Source organism: Sander lucioperca, chromosome 2, assembly GCF_008315115.2.
Source record: "Sander lucioperca isolate FBNREF2018 chromosome 2, SLUC_FBN_1.2, whole genome shotgun sequence".
Taxonomy (NCBI): Eukaryota; Metazoa; Chordata; class Actinopteri; order Perciformes; family Percidae; genus Sander; species Sander lucioperca.
The window spans coordinates 13,567,014-13,587,548 of record NC_050174.1 but is presented as its reverse complement, the minus strand read 5'-3'; the positions used below and the strand labels follow the sequence as shown (position 1 = coordinate 13,587,548).

The 20,535-nt window shown below is 41.6% G+C and overlaps 1 protein-coding gene and 1 long non-coding RNA gene across 2 annotated transcripts in view; one reads left to right on the top strand and one right to left on the bottom strand.

Moving 5' to 3' along the window:
* Positions 1-6,800, bottom strand: part of LOC116056610 — a 16,785-nt gene extending 9,985 nt beyond the window's left edge. The window contains exons 1-2 of the long non-coding RNA XR_004106617.1: positions 6,788-6,800; positions 6,690-6,693 (exon numbers count right to left, since the gene is read on the bottom strand). This is a non-coding gene — a long non-coding RNA (uncharacterized LOC116056610). The remainder of the gene's footprint in view (positions 1-6,689; positions 6,694-6,787) is intronic.
* Positions 1-20,535, top strand: part of gas2l1 (growth arrest-specific 2 like 1) — a 23,247-nt gene extending 2,712 nt beyond the window's left edge. The window contains exons 2-5 of the mRNA XM_031308801.2: positions 7,567-7,674; positions 12,899-12,995; positions 13,978-14,287; positions 15,745-20,535. Of these exons, the coding sequence (XP_031164661.1) occupies positions 7,567-7,674; positions 12,899-12,995; positions 13,978-14,287; positions 15,745-17,857 (2,628 nt within the window). The 3' untranslated portion in view covers positions 17,858-20,535. The remainder of the gene's footprint in view (positions 1-7,566; positions 7,675-12,898; positions 12,996-13,977; positions 14,288-15,744) is intronic.

The following is a 20,535-nucleotide window of genomic DNA, read 5'->3' as shown; positions in this document are numbered from 1 at the left end:
TGGTCCATTTCTCATTTTGAGGCCCAGACATATTCCCACTGGATTTCTTTTAATGTCATGGACTGTACCATTTTTGTTTTACCCAGGAAACAATCAAAATTAAATCCACATTACATGTCATTTAGCCGACACTTTTATCCAAAGCGACTTTACAATTGCTATCTATGTCAGAGGTCGCACACCTCTGGAGCAACTAGGGGTTAAGTGTCTTGCTCAGGGACACATTGGTTGATGTATCGCAGTGGGATTCAAACCCAGGTCTCCCACACCAAAAGCTGTGTCATATCCACTGCGCCATCACCACCCACCCACATTTGTCTTTAAAGTTTGATCAATATCTGCTCTATAGACTACCCACACAGTTATTGCTGCAAGGCTTTAGGCCTCTCTGTCCTCCATAACATCAGTCACAAGTTTATCCTGCAGAATACTTTTCTTTGTATTTCTGTCTTAAAACAGATTACTCGTTACTGGAAACCTCATCAATAGTAGACATGATTATCTGACATGGAGGAAGAGGAAGAAAGTTTAAGGGCAGATTTACATTGGTAGTTCCACTATCCACAGCCTGCATCATCCAACACAAATTGTTTTTTACAGGATGGTTTTGCTCTTTTGTTTTCATTATTATTCACTGTTTTTTTCTATGCAAACATTCATAATAACTTAATTTTGAATCAGATTTTTTCAAATACATAATTTATCAACCTATTCATGAGATGCCTCCCTAATCAGATGCAATAACATATTGATTAAACGTTGTCAATGAATTACCAGGCCATTAACTCCCACAGAAATGTGCACGACAGCCTCAGATGCTTGTACAAACTGAAATGCTACAAATGTTCAGCTTCCTTTTAGTTATCTTGTTTTCTTTACGATAAAACTGAATGTGAGCCAACTGATGGGGGTGGAAAACATCTATCTACAATCACTGTTTGTACGTGAACCCAGGACGATGACATTACATGTCTCTGCCACCACGATGCCTTAATCCAATTAAATCTCAAACTGACAATGTGAGCTGTACAGTGTTTGCATGACCACCAAGTATTTTATACAGGATCCTATTCATGCATTCTGAATCGCATGTCAAGACCAACTTTAAATTCCTGTGTACTATCTTGTGCAGCTCATCGCGTCTCAATGAGATTTGTACATTTGGCATCTTCTATATGTTGTGTGGTAGTTGGACGATCAAACTCTTGTTGTTGAGTTCAACAAGACAATACACGTGTAGTGATAATAGGATTACAGGTCATTATTGCGTGTAGTAGCAGTCTGAATACTGACAGCAGGAATATTTTAAGTACAAGTGTCTTTAAGGACATCTGGCTATTCAATAATCACAGTAAAAATGTATACACACTGGTCAAATGTTTGGGGTCACTTAGAAATTTCCATGTCACTCCATTACAGCCAGAATACCAGCTGAGATCAGTTGCATTGTTTTTTTTAATCAGGGCAGCAGTTTTCAGATTACATTATGTGCTTACATAATTGCAAAAGGGTTCTCGACTGTTGTAGAAAGAAGTGGCTGATCTTTAATGCAAGTAAGTAGGAATAAGTGGAATGGAAATTTCTAAGCGACCCCAAACTTTTGACCGGTAGTGTATATATTAAGCTAAACTAAAATATATAAATAATAAACTTGTGACTTAAACTTAATGCAAACAGTTGATGTGTCACAACAACTACCTGTTGGATACAATGGGTATTTAATCTTAAGAAAGCTGTTGTCTACAAGGCGCCCTCATGTAAACACTCACCACCACTGTGTCTCCCACGGATCTGCCGCTTTGTGTGTTATTATTACTCATATCACTGCGGGACAGTTTTCCACTCTAAAGTTGAGGAAGACTGGTGTCTCATTTCCTTAATCTTAGATTGAGTCAGTAATAAATGTTTGTTTTTCACCACTCCTGGAGATGTTGGTTTTCTCAATAGTGGTACAGACAGCAGCTAGTTCACACTGCTATATGTCCACATAAAGTTTATCCTATGCATTAGGGGATTTTCTTCCATATCATCACTAGATAGGGATTATGGCAGTGACTTCGATTGGATCTGTATTTTCCTATACACTATCTATCTACAAAAAAAAAAAGACCTTTTTGTATATTTTTCTTGTCTTGCAATTAGACCCTGAGCACATACAGAGCTATGCAAAGTGACATACATGTGATCATTTAAATTACACTTACTGACCCCATAGTGCACTCTAATTGTTCACATGTTTACTGCATGCAAAGGACATCTATAAAGTATAATATCTGAGCTTAAAAACAACTGGCCATTGGAGCTTCACAGCCTTCCTTCATTCACATCTTTCATCCTTCTTGTTGCTCAGTCATATAAACTGGTTCATGTCTCTTCTCGCCCTCGGCTTCAACATTCAGCCCTTGTTTAGTCATATTTGTGTGAGCCCTCATTCCCATCCCCCACCACAAGTCTATAATAAAGAGCAGAACAGTATGTCTTAAATAGTGGCATTGAAGAGGGAGATGTGAATAGACTGTTGACAGCGAGGCAATCAAAGGCTGATGTCTCAATCAACGTCTTTAGATGGAGACACCAGCCGAGCAAAGGGGGGAAGGGGTAATAAAGAGAGAACATGTGTGTATTATGCCTATATGGACAGTCTGCTCCATTAACCTTATGGTCCAATTCATGCATTCAGGAAATAAAAAAGGGGAGTAGACAACAGATAGTGTGCCTAGAGTGACTTCACTGTACACTCTGTTAAACCTGACTGGAATGGATGTTACTCTGGGAGGGAGAGCTACAGTAGAGAGGGGAGCTAGAGTGAAAGAGAAAAGTAGGTCATCGTGCTTTGCAGTGGGTTACACTCGTACACTTTGCTGAGAGAGCGTGGCACCCTTCAGTGTTTCTTCCTACTGTCACAGGCACTCATGTTTTTAGGGGTTTAGTATTTGAAAGTTTGTTTTACCCTCTATACTTTGCACAGTAACAGTACAGATCAGATTGCACTCTGTACTATTTTCCATGCTGCAGGGTGCATGTGGAAACAGCTGACTCTGCACTTTGCATATTGCCCGCTTTATGTGGTTATTGCATTGCGTTTTGTGCTATCCCCTGATCGTTTAAATGATTATCATTTATCTGAATAGGCTTCTGCCTGTGTGAGTAGTCTGGTTATTTTCTACACCTGCCAGCAGCCTCCTCATGCTGGCCTCAGGTGGAGACTGTCAGGATGAGAACATCAATCCCTCTAACCTCGGCTGTCACGAGGAAAAAGTGCTGAGTGTTCTTGAGCCTCATCAAAACAAACCTACATGGGCGCCTGGATGGCTCGCCTGGTTGGGCGTGCGCCCCATGTGCAGAGACTCGGTCCTTGCCGCGGCGTCTGCGGGTTTGTTTCCGACCTGCGGACCTTTGCTGCATGTCATTCCCCCTCTCTCTCCCCCTTTGCTGTCTTTAGCTGTCCTGTCTAATAAAGGCCCAAAAATTATTATTTGAAAAAAACAATAACAAATGACTGGTCTGATTTTTAACTTCCTGCGCTGGGTAATTAAACTTCTGTCTGACTGAAGCAGATGAATAATAGAGTTATTCGCCTTGCAGCATTTGATGTCCATTAGATTTATATATTCTCCCACCACCCCAATGAGCAGTTTATCATGTGGCCAGAAGACAGGCATCGATTTTCAGAGAATGGTTTCCTCGACGCGGCGGATGAGGCCTTCCCTGGAGCCAGTATGATTTGATTTTTCTCCCAGACACACAACACAGGTTATAAAATATACAAATGTTATTATTTTTGTAACAGATAAAGGAATAGTTTGACATTTTGTATGATATGCTTATTTGCATTCTTGTGTTTGCACGGTAAATATGCTGTAGTTTCGGATTTTTTCTGTCTCCTCTGTTTCCAGTCTTTGTGCTAAGCTAAGCTAACCGGCTGCTGACTATCCTTATATTTAATGGACAGATGTAAAAGTGGTATTGATCTTCTCATATGACTCTCAGCCAGGAAGAAAGTGAGCATATTACCTAAAAGGCAATGCATTCTTTGTTTGTTATATTATTCTGCCTGTTGCCCTGTGGATGTTACTGACATTAACTGACACACCTGATCCTGAGGTATTTATCAACTGTTTTCTGTCTCATCTCTGCTGGTCTGACCTGTTGGACCAGCATGCTAATAGTCTCTAAATACATGTATTTTCATGATCTCTCCAGTTTGGCCCCAGGCTAAAGGTCCAACATAATCAGCATTCATTCAGTAATTTGTCATCTGCCTGCACCCCCCAGGTTATTAAGAGAGATCATTTGGTGCAAAGGAGGTTATGAGATGTTGCATGATTGTCCACAGAGGAGTCGTTTATGCATGCTGTCAGGACAGTGGTTTAATAGGAGTATGGCGTCTGATATGTATATGTCTCAGTGTTCACAGTCTTTTGGAATGCTTACTGGGTGGTGAAGCAATCACCCCTCAAGTTCCAAAAAACTTTCCCTCCACCCAAGCAGGCGCCCGCAGCGTTTTCTTGTCTCTGTGCTTATCTGATCGTGAGATGGCTTTATCTTGGGAAGTTTCCAGTCATGACAGGAGCTCCTCAGGGTAACATGATAAGCTAAGAGATTTCATTTTTTTGAATTCACCTTGAAAGCACTGTACATCTTATACCATCTTATAATGCTCCCAATTTCCTTTACCTTTTGAAAAGTGTTTTTCTGTCGTAAACCCTCCAATCTACAGTTGACTCACAGAAGTCAAATCCTAAAAACTGCCTACTATAAATTCCTGTGGGGTGTGTTGTAATGTTTTTATTGTTGGAGATTGCCAATGACTACCCTTTTGCATAGTAATCATAAAAAGAAGCTAGTTACAGCAGGCCAGCCAGCACACCTATATTTGATGACTGTGTGGTTGTACTGTACATTGTTTGTTGACTCATGAGGAGAGAACAGAGTAATATTCAGAAGGATGTGTGGCTTCTTTGAGGTCATTTATGAAATGTGGATCCCAGTCTGAACCACAAAACCAGAAATCTAAAACCAGAACTATATTTTGTATATTCACATAACCTTTAAATTAAAACCATACACCAGCAAATTGACTTATTAGAGTGGAACAATATTGACAATCTTGTACATTCCTTTGTTATGATACCATTTTGTTAAGCTACTGTCTTAGTGTGGCATGTTAGTCCACATTTCAAATCAGAAAAGAAAATGGGGAATAAAACGTAAACATTTTTATCGCCCCCTCCCATTTCCTCTCTTCATCCCCAGGGTTTGCTTAGCCCCTTAGTCTCTTCCATGAATGGCTCTTCAGATGTTTGCAAGTCAGGAAGGAAAGGAATGAACAGATTGTTGACTCGCACTGAGCAGATATGACGTGATCTGAGCAGTGGGATCATTAAAGCAATATGTACTGTATATGTTATGTACATTAAACTGCTTGGAGACAAACCTAGCTGCTCAATCCAAAGGGAATGTCACAGTAGTCTCTCATAATGAAAGTGTTTCTCTCTCTGCTCAAAACATCTCTTGAATTCCTATGTTAAGATAGATACAGTAGATTCTCAGAATAGGGGTGTGCTGTGGATTGTTTAGTCTCCTTTTCTTTCTTTTCCTTCTTTTCCTTCTCAAACATCTGCAGCTCTTGCTGAAAGCGTCTGTCATGTGACCAACATGCATCCATAATTCATCCTTCAGTTTTTCACAATGTTCCAGCTCCAGTTCCGCATGTTTACTGCATGACCTTGTCTCCCTCCTCCCCTTCTATCTCATTCTGGTGTGTGTCTGTGTGTTTTGTTTTCAGTGTGTCTGAGTGTACCCATTGTTGACACAGTGAAGACATGGGAAGTGCACACATTTCGTGTCAAAAGCTCCACAGAGTAAATATTTCAAATGCCAGGGCTGCTATTGATTAAGTTATTATTAAAACCCTTCATGGTTCGACTGTGTGTCCTGCTCAATGTTTCGTATGAGACAAAGCGTGCGAGTCCGTCACCTTCCCTCTGGAGGAAAACGTATGACCTCAGCCAAACTGCTCTGGGGGAGGTTTTGGGAGGGAGAGAAAGGCTTTACTATAGCAAGAATGAAAAAAAGTACAGTTGAAAAGGGAAGGGTAAGGCTATGTGTGTGTCTGTTGCCATAGCAATCTTTCCATTAAGTCAATGGCAGGGTTTTTTCCAAACAGGGCTCGTCCACCTACTGACAGGATGAAAGACAGAGTGACAGAGCGGAGAGAAAGAAAGAGGGCAGGCAGATGTAGAAATGTAAGCAAAACAAAGACAGCAAAGACAAATATAGGGCTGGTCAGCAAGTGCACGGGCTAAGAATAAAGGCTGATAGACAACAAAGCAGATGAGACAGAAAAGACAAGCAGGTGAGAGGGAGGCAGGTGAGGTGCTAAGGCTTAGTGCTGATTCCTCCCTCTTTAATCAGCATGGGAAAGAATGAGGGGTGCTGTTTCAAGAAAATAACTAGGTTACTCCTTAATCTTCTGAATACACCATGGTGTTATAGACCAGCCTGCTCACACACACACACACACACACACACACACACACACACACACACACACACACACACACACACACACACACAAACACACACACACACACACAACATGCAAGCCAAACTACTGTAAACAGCCAAAGGGTGGGAGCTCACAATCTGATATTTTCCATTTGATCCCTTAACTATCAATAAAACACTCTCCTGGCATTGGTAATGGCTGCCCCTGCACGCACAACTAGGAGTAGTTGCTCCTCTTCTCTTCCTGTGCTTTCCTCTGTCCACTTTGCTGCTTTACTTTCTCTCCCTCCTGGTTGACAAGTGTGCATACGCCTTTGTCTGAGAGAGACGCCAAGAAAAACATCAAAGTTGTCCAATCCTGTAAGAGCCCAGGCCTGTGAAACACAGGCGGATCTTGCTCCACCCTGCAGTTGTGTCTGTGCCTAATAAGCACCCCCAACCACAGCAAGGGCACCGGCTATGACTCTCTCGATTCAAAACCCAGCTGGCAGCACAGGCCTGCTGACATCATCACCACCAGTCTGGATTCTGAGCTCTTTCTCTCCTCAGTTTATGATGTCACAACCAGAAACATTGTCATGTTACAGCACAGAGAGGCAGAGTATTCATTACTATGGTCACATATGTATTTTTGTGCTTTTGTGACACTTTGCAGTGTAACTAAATTACCAAAATGTTCTACAGAGATGAGATGAGGCAGGGCTCTTAATGTGGTGAGAGAGCAGGGCGGGGCTCCCTAACACTCAGTGGATGCTTTGAGAGAAAAGTTGGCAGGAAGATGACGCACTAACAATCCACACTCAACACCCCATACTCTTAGGCAGCCAAGACTGCTCATTTCTCACACCATGAAACAGATTCATTGTGTTGTTGACACATCCCGCTCAGGACCGGCAGCGCTTTGCTCATGGCTACAGAAATATGTGACTAAACATGATCACATGTGGGGGCACTGACCTGAAGAACAGGAAGGGATCGCTGTCAGGTTCCTGTCAGATGTGTGTGTCATGTTTGTCTGCTGTGGATGTTAAACTGCTTTTGTTTTGTTCTCCTCAGGTGCGTGAGATTCTGGGCCGGTGTTCCTGTCCAGCTCAGTTTCCCATGATCAAGGTGTCGGAGGGGAAGTACAAAGTGGGAGACTCCAGTGCATTGATCTTCATAAGGGTAGGCCCTCGCCACCATTAACAGAATTATCTGTCACTGTGAGCCATGACACATGTCTTTGTGTCCACGTTTTATGTTTATAGATTAAGGTAGACAGGAAAATAAAAGTGAAAACGTTGCATTCAAGATGTATTGATCAACTGCATGAATGCTTTAAATATCAAGCAAAAACACAAATGTTACTTGCTTTCATTAATGAAATTCCAGAACAAATGTCTGCAATATTATAAAGACAACATGGCAAATGTACTTACGTACTTACTGCCCTTTATGCCTACTGGCATGTAGGGCCTGTCTGTTTAGGACACACTTTTGGATGGTACTGGTATTATTGGTATTATTACCCAACTGTCAATGGTAAACATCCATCACAGTTTACAGATCGACCACGTGGATTAACTTTGAGCAAAAAAATACCCGCCCACTGCTATTTTGCTCTAAACGCCTTAGGAAGACCATTTGTGGTTAAATTTTTGTCATGTTCAGGTTGAATTAAAAAGAATTGGGAACTAGATGGAAATGTGTGGGTACTTTTTCGACTTCTTCTTCAGATTATTGTTACTCAGCACTTGCCAGAAATTGATGTTGATGGTGTTCTCACTTTCGATTTTACCTCCAGACAAAGTGGTTTATCTGACTTAACAGTCTGATTTAATTGACTGCTTGTGATTATTGCCCCCTGCGTTGTAGCGATGTTGACAGATTTCTGGTAAAAATGACAGCCAAAACTACAACAACATAGACCAAAGTTGTAATAAACCTGAATTATCCTTAAGTCAGTTTTACACTACATGTTAATCTGGCTATATAGAAGCTACTTTGGCACAAAAGGCTGTGAGGCCTGCAGTAATTGCATGGAGCCATACGGTGTTGGCATATGGCATCATATGTTGTTTCAAGGAGAGCAGGGTTATGTAGCAACAGATAAACCACCCAGAGAACTGTAGCCTACATTGTATGTAACAGCATTGTGATTCATCTCTCTCACGTGAGTGTTTACAAACTGTCCCACTCCCAGGACTATACTTTTTACCACTGAGACACAATTAGAGCTTTAGGTCATTTCCTGAGCCCTTATTTTGGCTGTAGCCTGTTTCTGCTGGACTGCTTGTCTCAGTTTCAGTTTAAAAGCTGCCACCCAACCCAAATCAGGCCTCACAGGAATGGGCAGGAAGGCTGGTGGATACCGGTGATCGATTTGGTTTCACTTACCTAAAATGTGCCCCAGCCAGATTAATGGACTCGTTAGATGGCATTCCAAGTGGTCTGCATTTACATTATAGGTCTGTAATGTCAATATTTCTTCACATTTAGTGGCACCACTTGTTCCAGACAGGGACATGTGATATACACTATGTGAAGCACACACACGCCTATCTGGGAAATAGCTTTTTTCTACGTTCTCCAAAGGTGTCATGTGTACTGAACTCAGTAGGACCAACTGTAAGGGTCTGTAGAAAACTATAGGGGTGCAGAGAGGAGTTGAATTTTGTATTTCACTTTTTTTTTTAAATCAAGACTCTCTTCAACATAATTAATATTTTCTAAGTCAAGAGTCCTTGACTTAGAAAAAAATGCAACACCCTCCACCTAACTGTTAAAACAATAGTACTGATAAATCATTTCACCACAAATAACTCAAAGAGGCAAAACATATAGAAGTAAAGATGGTGTCATTTCTAAAACTTGGAATATTTGTTTACAATAACCACCAATGTACACATTGGCAGTGGAATTATCAAGATCCAAATTGATAGCAAACAAAATGATTCATAATCCAAACATTATGTATGTAATAGGCATTTTACTTTCTGTTATGATGCAGACTAAAGTGGTTGTCTGTGATAAATAAAATCCTGAAACAGAGACAGGATTTTTCTCCTCTGCATTTTCATTTCATGTCATAATCCCAATTATGAGCAATTACGTGCACTAAAGATATCATTAGCGGCTGTTTGATTTAATTAATTTCATTTAAATTAATCATGCGAGGGAAGGCTGAAGTATAAATTTGGGGAGAGGAAAAGATAAAAGACCTCTCCTCCCTTCAGCAAAATTAAAAATACATAATCTCTCCTCCCTTCTAATAATTTCCTTACAGTCCCTAAAATGGATTGTGATGGAAGTGTTTGATTAATGGAAGCTCGTGCTTGGAACAGACATTTTAAGATAAGATACTATCATACTACTACTACTAAAACATAATGGGACAGACATGTTTTATATATATATATATATATATATATATATATATATATATATATATATAGAGAGAGAGAGAGAGAGAGAGAGAGAGAGAGAGAGAGAGACTGGGAGCCTTTTGACTTGTCAGATTATCTCTCTACACACTGTCTCTACCCTCTTTTGATCCCTCACTGGAGATGACAGTGATCACACATATGCCTGAGTAGCTACAAGTGCGGCCAACACACTTCCCTTATTCTTCTGAGGGGAGGAAGCGGGCAGCCCCTTTAAAAGCCAACAAACCCCTATTCAGCTACCAAAGCTCTGACAAGGATCTTGGGCTGAACGAGGGGATGAAGCAGAGAAAGCTAATGGGCGAACGGGTCATATGAACAGAGGGGGGAGTTAATAAGGCGTCTTTGTCTCTAGGGAAGTCGCTCCCTAGAGGGAGGAGATGCCTTCAGTTGTGGGGCACAACAGCTGAAATGAACCATGAGCTTAATTTTTGAGCTCACCAGCCAGATTTAAGAAGAAATTGGTTCAACACACCCCCACAATGATGACAAGAAGTCTCTCTGTTCGCTGTTACCATAGAAACTGGGATTGGGTCTCTTTACACTGAAGACTGTGATACCCCTTCAGTGGTTGGGAAATTAGGCAACTAAGCCATAGATCTAAAATGGAACATGGTCCCATGTCGTCTATTTAGCAACAGACTCGTCAGCAGACTCCTGCTGCAGAATTATGTATAACATGTGGAATGCATGATAAGCTTGTTGATATAAGTGATATAGAATTCAATAAATGAAGATTTAGTCATACAGCATTTTAAGACCCTTGATAATTCTCGTTATAGTCATATAATTATCCCACTCCAGTTACACAAAGATATTTGTTTATTTGGATTCCTAGTAGCTGTTACCATCATGACAGCTACTCCTCCTCCACAGTTAACAATAACAAAGGCATTAAATAGAGATGTGAAACCATGTCTTTATGTCACAACAACACCTCTGTTATAGTATACTGTACACTATGCAAAAACTAAAATAAATTGCTTAGACAAAGCAAGGTAACACTTTATAATAACCATCGCTAATACATGTTAAATTGATAGTTAATTAAATTTAAATTAATAGTTATTTTACTGTTAACTAACAACAAATTGATAATTAATTATGTTTACTAATTATGAGTTATGCTTTAATTTATGTTATTTTAACAGTTTATTGTTGTTCACATCAAAACATTTTATATATTATATTAACGTTTTGTTAATGATTAAGAAATCGTTTATAAACTGTCAATGAACATTTTTTGGATATTTATTATAAAGTTGTATCTGATCAAAATAATACCTTGTTAATGGTTAATAAAAACTTTGTAAAGCATCTATAAACATTATTTAGATAGCTATTGTCAGTGCTCAAATAATCAAATAATCATCTCTTTTATAGATCGCCAAAAAAAGATTTAATGGGGCCAAATTTATGTTAATTGATGCTTTATAAGCATTAGTTGCAACTTTGTAATAGCCATTCAAATAATGTTTATAGATGGTTTACAAAACAATTATTAACCACTGACCAAGTATTAACTATCTATCTGAAGTTATAAACTTATTATTGTATATGGCACTAAACTAATGATAAAATAACATGAATTATAACATTACTAATAATTAGTAAACATAAATCATAATTTCATTGTCTTTTAACAGTTAAATATCTATTAACTAAAGATTAATTAACTATCAATTTACCATTTATTAGTGATGGTTATTATAAAGTGTTACCGTATGTGGATCTCTGTTCACTGACCTTTTGTGAGGTTTTTATTGTGGAAATTATACATAAAATATAATAAATAATAAATAATATATAATAATAATAATAATATAATAAAAATATGATATGAAACTTGTGCAGCCTTTCACTGCAGGCACATGATGCCCATGCAGCATCAAACAAAACAGTAAACCTGTTACTGACATTCCGGTGGAGCAGAGGAGAGTAAGCAGTTTATACTCTCAGGTCTGATAGAGATAAGCAGATCAGCTGTTTTGACGGATTTAATGTAGTAGGGGCGCAAGGCTGATGAAAAGACTTGTAGTGGATTAGCAGGGATTGTATTAGAGAGAAGGTGGGGTCAGGCTTTGGTGCACATGTTTGTGTCTGACAACAGTCAGGGACTCGGAGCTGAGGCGCTGTGCCATGTGTGATTTGGTGGAAATAAACTCTGTGCCAGTCCACGCAGCTGTGTCATTATGGCTTTGCCTTGCCTGCCATCTGAGACACGGGTACAACCTTTAAAACATGTGGCTGGCAGACCCTATTTTACACAACCCAAGGCAGGGGGATGCATCCACGGGGCTCTCACATCAGGCAAATTGTGTTGCTTCAGTGAAGGCAGCTTCTGCCTGCAGGGAGTGAGGCTCTTCGGTCTCATCTTGTGGATGTGTGCTTCAAAGAGCAGAAGAGAGTAAGAAGTGACATATCCACCAACCCCCCTCTGTTATGGCTATCCAGGCCCCATCTCCTCTCTTCTCCTTTCCTCGGTAACTAAAATCTCAGAGAGCATAGAGGACAGCAGGGGTGAGTTGTTGCCATGCTAATTCACCCTGCTCCCCTCTGAAATCACGGGGAAGCCAGCTGAGAAGCATGAGAGAGAGAGGCCCAAAAAAAAGAGCACAGCACTTTGGCTCTTTCTTATGCTACCGTACTCTGTTTAATTGTGAGTTGGCATGGCAATGAACAGCCCTCATAATGGCAGCAGCTGGGGGTGATGTGAGAGAAAGAGGAGGTGTGGGGGAGGGAGATGCAGGGGCACAGGCAGGGGTGCATCTAGATGTTACGTAACACTGAAGACCGGCCAGCCTTCAGCAAGCCGCCCCACTTGTGGAATTTGCATATCTATTGACTTGTGCAGTGTGTGTGGTAGTGCAGTTTATCAAAAGTTTTTGCCACTTTATTTGTGCATGAATGTGTATGTTACTTTCTGTTTATGTATTGAAGCCTTGTTTTCTCTTTTCATCCCTCAGGTCCTTCGTACTCATGTGATGGTGCGTGTTGGAGGGGGCTGGGACACATTAGAGCACTATTTGGACAAGCATGACCCATGTCGCTGTGCTGCTTTTGGTGAGGTCACTTCCTGTTCCCTGTCAGCCCCTTATAAAACAACTTACTTGTTGTGTCTCGGTGTTGCATAATTCATAATGCATTTAAGATCATAAACAAATGATTCACATCTGCTGTACTGTGTTCAGACCAGGAGCAGACACTGTGAAGGTCAGCAAGGTTGAGAAGTAGTGTTTGTCATACAGTCCTAGAAGACACAAACAAATAACTATAACTAATCCAATTCAAAATTTCTCTCATTTTACACATTCTGATTTTTTGCTGTTGACTGATTTGACATTGTTATATCGCCCAGCAACAATCAGTCTGTTTCATACTGAAACCAGAACAAAAGTATTTTTCTAGCCAGGGAATGTAGACCTTCAAAATGATGAAGTTTGTAATGGAAAATGTGAAGTCACTCTTACTCTGTAATCCTCTACTGCTACCTGATTCCACAAAACATCTGTGTAGCAACTCATCTCAACTCAAAGACTTTTTTTTTGCCTATGAACCCAAACTATTCAATGTTTACACTCACTTTGATTAGCAGCACAGAGCCCAGTGATTCATGCCCATACACAAACTGCTGCTGAAGTGGTGATGTCAAGGGCCGAGCGTCTGGCCTGGACAGCTGACACTAGCTTAAATCATAATTGGTGCTACATTTATAACCACAAGAGGTTGAAGATCATAGAGTATCAAGTGATTACAGAAGTATGCCTTTTGTGTTTTATAAATGTTCTCCTCTATAAATAGTGGGATCATCAGCATCTTGCTGGTCGCCTAGTTTCACAAGTGAGGGTCTGTCTATCTCTGGCTCAGGGAAGCATACAATATGTTATCTACTGCTGCTATCTAAGAGCTTGATGACATTGATGTGGTTAGCTATGATATATTTCTAGACCTCTAAATGACTTTTATCCTTAGTGATTGTACCGGCTGTCTGACAATGTTGGTTAAAGGTCTGTCTTAAACACTTGTTATCAATTTGTCTCCACAGCCCACCGCTACCACCAGACTAAAGCCAGTGGCCAAGGTCAGGGAGCTCAGAGCAAGTCCTCGAGCGCCCACTCCTCCCGCTCCACCAGCCCAGGTCCACACTGGCGAAATGATGGCATCGCACCTTACAAACCTCCAGACAGGCGCTCCTTGGAGCCCCCCTCTGCTCCATGTCCCTCTTCTTCCTCCACACGGCCTGGCCGCTCACAGAACCCGTCTGTCACCACCGAGCTCGACTCTGGCGCAGCACGCACTCTACTCCCACGGCCGCCCCGAGACCGCTCAGAACCTCGCCACTTTAATCCTCTCAGGTGAGTGTTTGTGCCTACTCAAGTGTGTGGATAAGTGTGTTACCACCTGGCAGGTCACACTCAGTGTTTTGCTGCTTGCTTTACCCACAGATGACCCGTCAGACAGAACACACACACACACACACAAACAAACACACAAAGAACTGAGAATATACACAACAAATACACATGCCAGGAAGCCACAGATTAGACCAGAGCAGATTTATCTAATCTCAGGTGACATTGCCAGATAAACCCATCTCAGGCAGCCAGCCTACAGCACTTCCTAGTGGCTACAAGGTGGACACCAAACACATTTTCTCAGCTCTTCTTTTCCCCAGTCTTCTCTCTTCTACTTTTTATTCAGTTCAACTGGCTAAATCGACTGCCTAAAGATGGCTGTGATTCTGTGTGAGCTGTTGCTCCTAGATGGCAAACAGATGGTCTGAATTAGTATGAAGCCAGTGACAAATGAAACCACACATCAGTTTTCTCTGATATGCTTCTGAAGCGGCACATCAGTGATAGAGAAGTGGCATGTTAAGGCCTTTATAAGTGGCTTTTTCTATGGGATATAAATTCAATAAAATCTGCTTATGTTATTCATGAAGCTGGTAAAAAGTTTAGTTGGTGACATACCTTCCCTATACGTCAGAGTGTGAAGGCACCATTGTTTAACACATTTTAGACCTGAATGGTGGTTTTCTTTGGCTTCCTGCCAATGTGTGGCTCATTTCTGTATTGAGCGATGGCTCAGACCAGACGTCAAAGCAACAGCTCATTGGAATTAACCCTGTGTGGGTGGGTCATCCTGTTTCAAGTGTGCCAGACTAGATAAAGACTAATCTGACAACTATCCCTAGACAACTGTTCACAGCTAACTGGGGAAGTAGGTCAACAGGTGGGCTCCATGCAGGCAAGTTAGCATGCCTGAAAATATAAGTCTAATTTCTAAGGATAACTTTAGAAGTTCGGTGTAATAAACTCTAATTAAAAGCACAACCTTTCAACTAACTGAAAACAAAATTGGATCCGTACCACCAAAAGTCAAAACTCAGGACGGCAGCATGCTGACATTCTTAAACTGACTGACAGGTCTTTTAATGCATGGACTCTTTCTAGACAACAACTTAACTGTTTTAACACTGTTTTCTGATGCTTTAAAAGTTTCAGTTACAACAGAAATATTTGTAAACCTTTCTTACATATAGAATTATATACAGTACATGTGAGTAAATCTTAATAGTTAAACAAACAACACACCCTCCACTGGGTATTTAAATATCCACTTTACAATACATACTTTATTGATCTGTACTCATCAAATCGATCAAGATTTTCTTCCTCCTGTATGTGCAAGTAAGGAGCTGATAATACCTGACGGTGCATGACAGTAGAGTGTCTGGTTGAGAAAGGGAAAATCTACAAAACGTTTGTGGTAATATTATGAATATTAATTACTCTTTTCTACATTGTAGGAATAAGGAGACAAAGTTGCCAGTGACAAGACGTCTGTCTGGAGACAGTGACTCCTCTACATCCTCCTCTAAGGGAGGAGGAGGAGGAGGGGGACGGTACTCTCAGGGTGGTGCCTCACGACGCTCTGGTGATGAAGTAGTCCTGCTTGTCAATCGCAAGGAAGGGAAGCATGTGATAGAGAGGCCTGGTGCTGGAAATCAGACCCCATCCCTGCGTCCCTCACTGCCCCGTGCTCGCAGTCAATCTCGGGAACGTCCTGCTCTCGCTCCAATACTCAAACCGAACCCACCACAAGGATGCGCTGATGGATCGCGAACAACCCGCACAGAGAGAGGCCGCTCTCTCGGAAACGAGGGCCCAAGGAGGCTCCATGCTCAACGTTCCCACAGCCAGAGTAAGTTAACCTGCCGTACTCGGTCCAGTGATGCCAGCCCAGGACCCACTTCCTGCTATAGAGACCCTCAGCCCCCACCTCCGGACAGACGAGAGGACCTTCGGGGCAAACAATTGCCCCCATCCTCTCCCAGAATAGGTGGTGGGTTCACCAAAAGGCAGTCGTCCTCATGCTCTAACTCGCCTATTAAAGGGGTCCAGAACAACAACAGCAGCCCCAGCAAAAAAATTATAACTACTCCCAGACCCCCTGCACCTCGCTCACCCTCCATAGGAAAAGGCAGACTTCTGCCACCAGTCACCTCAGGAGGGCGACGTTCACCTCACTCAACTCCCCGCAACTCTCACCATCATACTGCCCGCTCCCCTCGGACGTCACAGGGCCCTCGCTCTGCTGGGCGAGGCCACCATAGAACCTGGTCTGGCCTGGAGTGCCAGGAGCCCGAGGAGGAAGGACTGGGCCTTGGCTTCCAGATGTTGCCAACACTAGACCCGCAGAAAGAGCTGGACTTGTATCGCAGTTTTGAGGCTGAGTTTCTGGCCAATACACAGCAGGCTAGAGGAGTGTCTTGTAGAGCCCCAGAAAGAGCGAGCCTGCAGGGAGCTGGGACACATTTAGTACCAGCACCCACTGACCCTAATGTCACTGACTCTGCCTATTCCTCCTCTAACTCTTCCACCTCCTCCCTGAACGTGGGCGCAAAGATAGGAACTCTGCCTGACCTCAGGGAATCCAAGAGAACTAATTCCCGTCACTTCCCACTGGAGGACCCCTTAAATTTACTTCATGAACACAATTTTGGAGGACCACACAACTTAAGACAAGGAGCGCCTGAGCACTGGGGGGAGCGTGGAAGGGGTCTCAAGAAGCTCCCAGCCATCTCTAGCTCCATCGAGGAGAGAGAACCTCCATCCTCCCTGCCTGGTCTTGTAGACACAGACAGATTGATGAATCAGGTCCCCTCACAACCTGCTTTCCACTGTAGGAATATGAATGGAGACCATGGAGGTTGTCCTCCCACAGGGGGGCTGACAGGTCAGCAGGGTCAGCTTGGCTGGGGCACAGGACCTGAAGGAGATGTTCCTCTGGAGAATCACCAGCCAAACCTCCCTCATGACCTAGAAAATGGTGACAGCAGTGACGACCTCCCGCCCCCAGAGGCTTGTCCGTCACCTGTGCCCCTTCCCCCCTCTGAGGACTGCTCCTTCCAGGATTCCTCTAGTGAAACCTCTTCCATGTGCTTCAGCCTGAGCGAATCACGCTCTGAATCCCCCCCACCATCTTCACCCCCGCCCAACGGGGACTCCGAAGGAGAAGGGCTGCAGACTAAGAAAGGGCAAAAGAAGGCAGACAGCGTAGCCCCTATCTCTAAGCACAAACTGAGAGGCAGGGTGAGGCCTCGCACTGACAACAGGCCAGAAAACAGCCCATCACGTATCCCCACTCCGGTCAGCTACAGAGATCTGCAGGCTTACGACACGTTTTCCCCAAACCACACCCCACCGCTGTCCCCTCAGAGCTCGCGCTCTACTGGTCGTACAGCCACATGCAAGAGCCTGCAGCAGGCTTTCACGGATATGATCCATCCTCAACCACGTTCCCCAGCAATGGGCAACAAAGATTGCTCCTACCCTGGACAGTCAGGGAGCCTGAAGCTTGGATGTAGCACAGATGACACAGGGGGTTGTTGTCATGAAAAAACTTTGACTACTGTGTAAAAAAAGACTTGAGATTGGGCTATAGACTTTCATTGCATGTCTAACACTCCTTCTTTTTCACTTGGTTTCTCCTCTTAATACCTGCAGGGGGTTCAAATTGCTTTTATGTTGCACTCAAGCCAAATTATTTATTACCAAAGGAATGGTCTTTAATATTACTTTTACTGTCTTTTAATGTGTGCATGGGGATGCTTTTGCCAATCATACGGTTTGTTTTTGCAAAGACACTTGTGAAATTCTAATGGTTGATACAGAGAGATGGAGAGAGAGCATATGTGCTGCCATGTGCCCCACTGAGGGGCATGGTGAAGTGCCAGGGATTTTAAGCTGCAACTCTATAAACAGTGTCAACACTAAATCTTTAGTCAGATGGATTGGCTCCCTCTTGTGGTTTGCCACAGCATCTCTGCTTGCCTTGATAGTCAAAATACTGGTGACTGTGATATTTTCAGTCTCTCCATAGTTGGTTGTTTCATATAGGACTCAGTATACTCACATTTACAAAATACTAATAGGTAACATAGACAAAGGTACCCACATCATTCCTCTGACATTATGAACACTACATGCACTACCAATCTCTGTAAAGTGGTCTGCTGTTATTTATGTATGATGCCACCTTTTCACAACAATTGATGTAGTTGAAATAGATATGTTTTAAATGCTTACAGGTGTTCAAGATTCTGTTTAATGCAGTAAAACATGTTAACTTTATTTCTACTCTTACATGGATTAAATGAAAAAATATGAGGAGCAGTGAAGGTTGTATTACTTTGTGTCATTGTCACTGAAACAGAAATGTTGGAAGCTACTCCTCTGACCAAACTGTACTCTGGAATACAATGCTACATATATACACATGTCAAAGGCTTAGGAAAATGAATGTGTAAATACATGTTGATGTACTCACTGATACATGTGGGTATTGTGTATATAAAAAGGCATTGAATATACAGTTTATTGTACATATCACTGTATCAGTTCTGTGCTGCCTTAGCTATGCAATATTGGTGTTGGAAATGCCTTGACAATTCCCTTTGCCTTAAAATGTATTCGCAGGTTAGTTTTTGAATGTTTTTGCTCAACATCACTAAGATCTATTCGTTAACACTACATTGTCATCATTAACTGTTTATGACAATAGAAATTGGAGAGTCGAGTGTGAATGTGGAAATAAGCAAGGAACATTGCCAATTTTAATCATTATACTTGATGTAGGTGTACAATTCATGATAAAGATATATAATTTATTGCCTCTGAATACTATTAGTTGTTTTGAAACACAAGAAGCCAGATAACCTACTTAGCAGATGGATTTCAAAGACACGGCACAATCTGTGGTGACATCTAGTGGCTAAAGAAAGACATGTTTTATTAACAGTAAAAAGAGACACTTTTCTGTTTTTGGAATGACGTGTTCTGGGGCTGATTAGAGCCAATAACAATGCTATTATGAAGGGAAGTTTGATGAATGAAGAATGACTTTGACTTGAGTGTCTGAATGTGTGCAACAGTGCATGAATAATAGATACTGTAACTGGATATTAGCGTTCTCTTGTGAAGCTCTTGCACAGTTGTCAAGCGTATGAGAGGCCAAACCCCAGCGACAGTACTTCTGTACTTTGTAAAATATATTTGAAAGTGGAAAAGTTTGACTTGTTGTCAATTAAGAGAAGTTGGTGGCCATTTGTTTTTGATGTGTTTACAATGGTTGTTTCAGTAAAAAATACAATTTCAGTAAAAAAGAAAAGCAACATTTGTGGATAGCAACTTTTTGCAGGGCACTGACAGTAAATGGACTAGAAAAAAAGAAGTGTGTGCATGTACTTGTGTACATATGGTATGAGAATATGTACAGAGTTGGAGTGAAGAGGGGAGTGATGTAGGTCTTATTTATTTATTTATGAAATTAAATCTCATTTTGGGCTCAAGTGACATCTGTGTCCCAAGTAAAGTTAAATGAGCTGTAAGTGTTTAGGGAAATCTAAATGAGGTGGGGCCCAGTGATGTACAAACATCAGGCATTTTAAGATTTGTTTCTCAACAGTATACTGTAAAGAGACATAATCCATTGCCAGTTTAAAAACTGGTATGAAACAGACCAACTAAACACATTTTTGCAATATTCAGAGATACAGTAATATGCACACCCCTAATTGCAACAAATAAGTTATAATGTGTCAGTATTGTTAGAGCTACATATGTAGCTGGTTATCAGTTTCCCCTGTATGAACAGATTTGTACATGCATTCTAGTTGTTTTACATTTGAATTTGTTTTGGCTTATTTGAAGACATTTGCATTTTGATCAATTGGTGTTGAAAATGCACCAGTTATGTAAACTGTGACTTCATACAAACATATGGTGACATTCATACAAAAGAGTGCTAATCTGCTCTTTGTCCTGCACAACTTTGCAAACGTCATGAATCTCTCTCTCTCTCTCTCTCTCTCTCTCTCTCTCTCTCTCGCTCTCTCCTTCTCTCTATCCCTAATTAGCGAAATCTGAATGTTCATGATTCGACAATTTCTTGTTTGCTAATGTTATTTTCAAATGTACAGATTGCTTGACATTGTGGAATTTGTATGTATGAAATAGCAATACTGCAACATTTCACAGTTTTTGTTGTTGAAAATGCTGTCCAGTTGTTCTTGTAATAAACATTTTCCTCTGAGGTT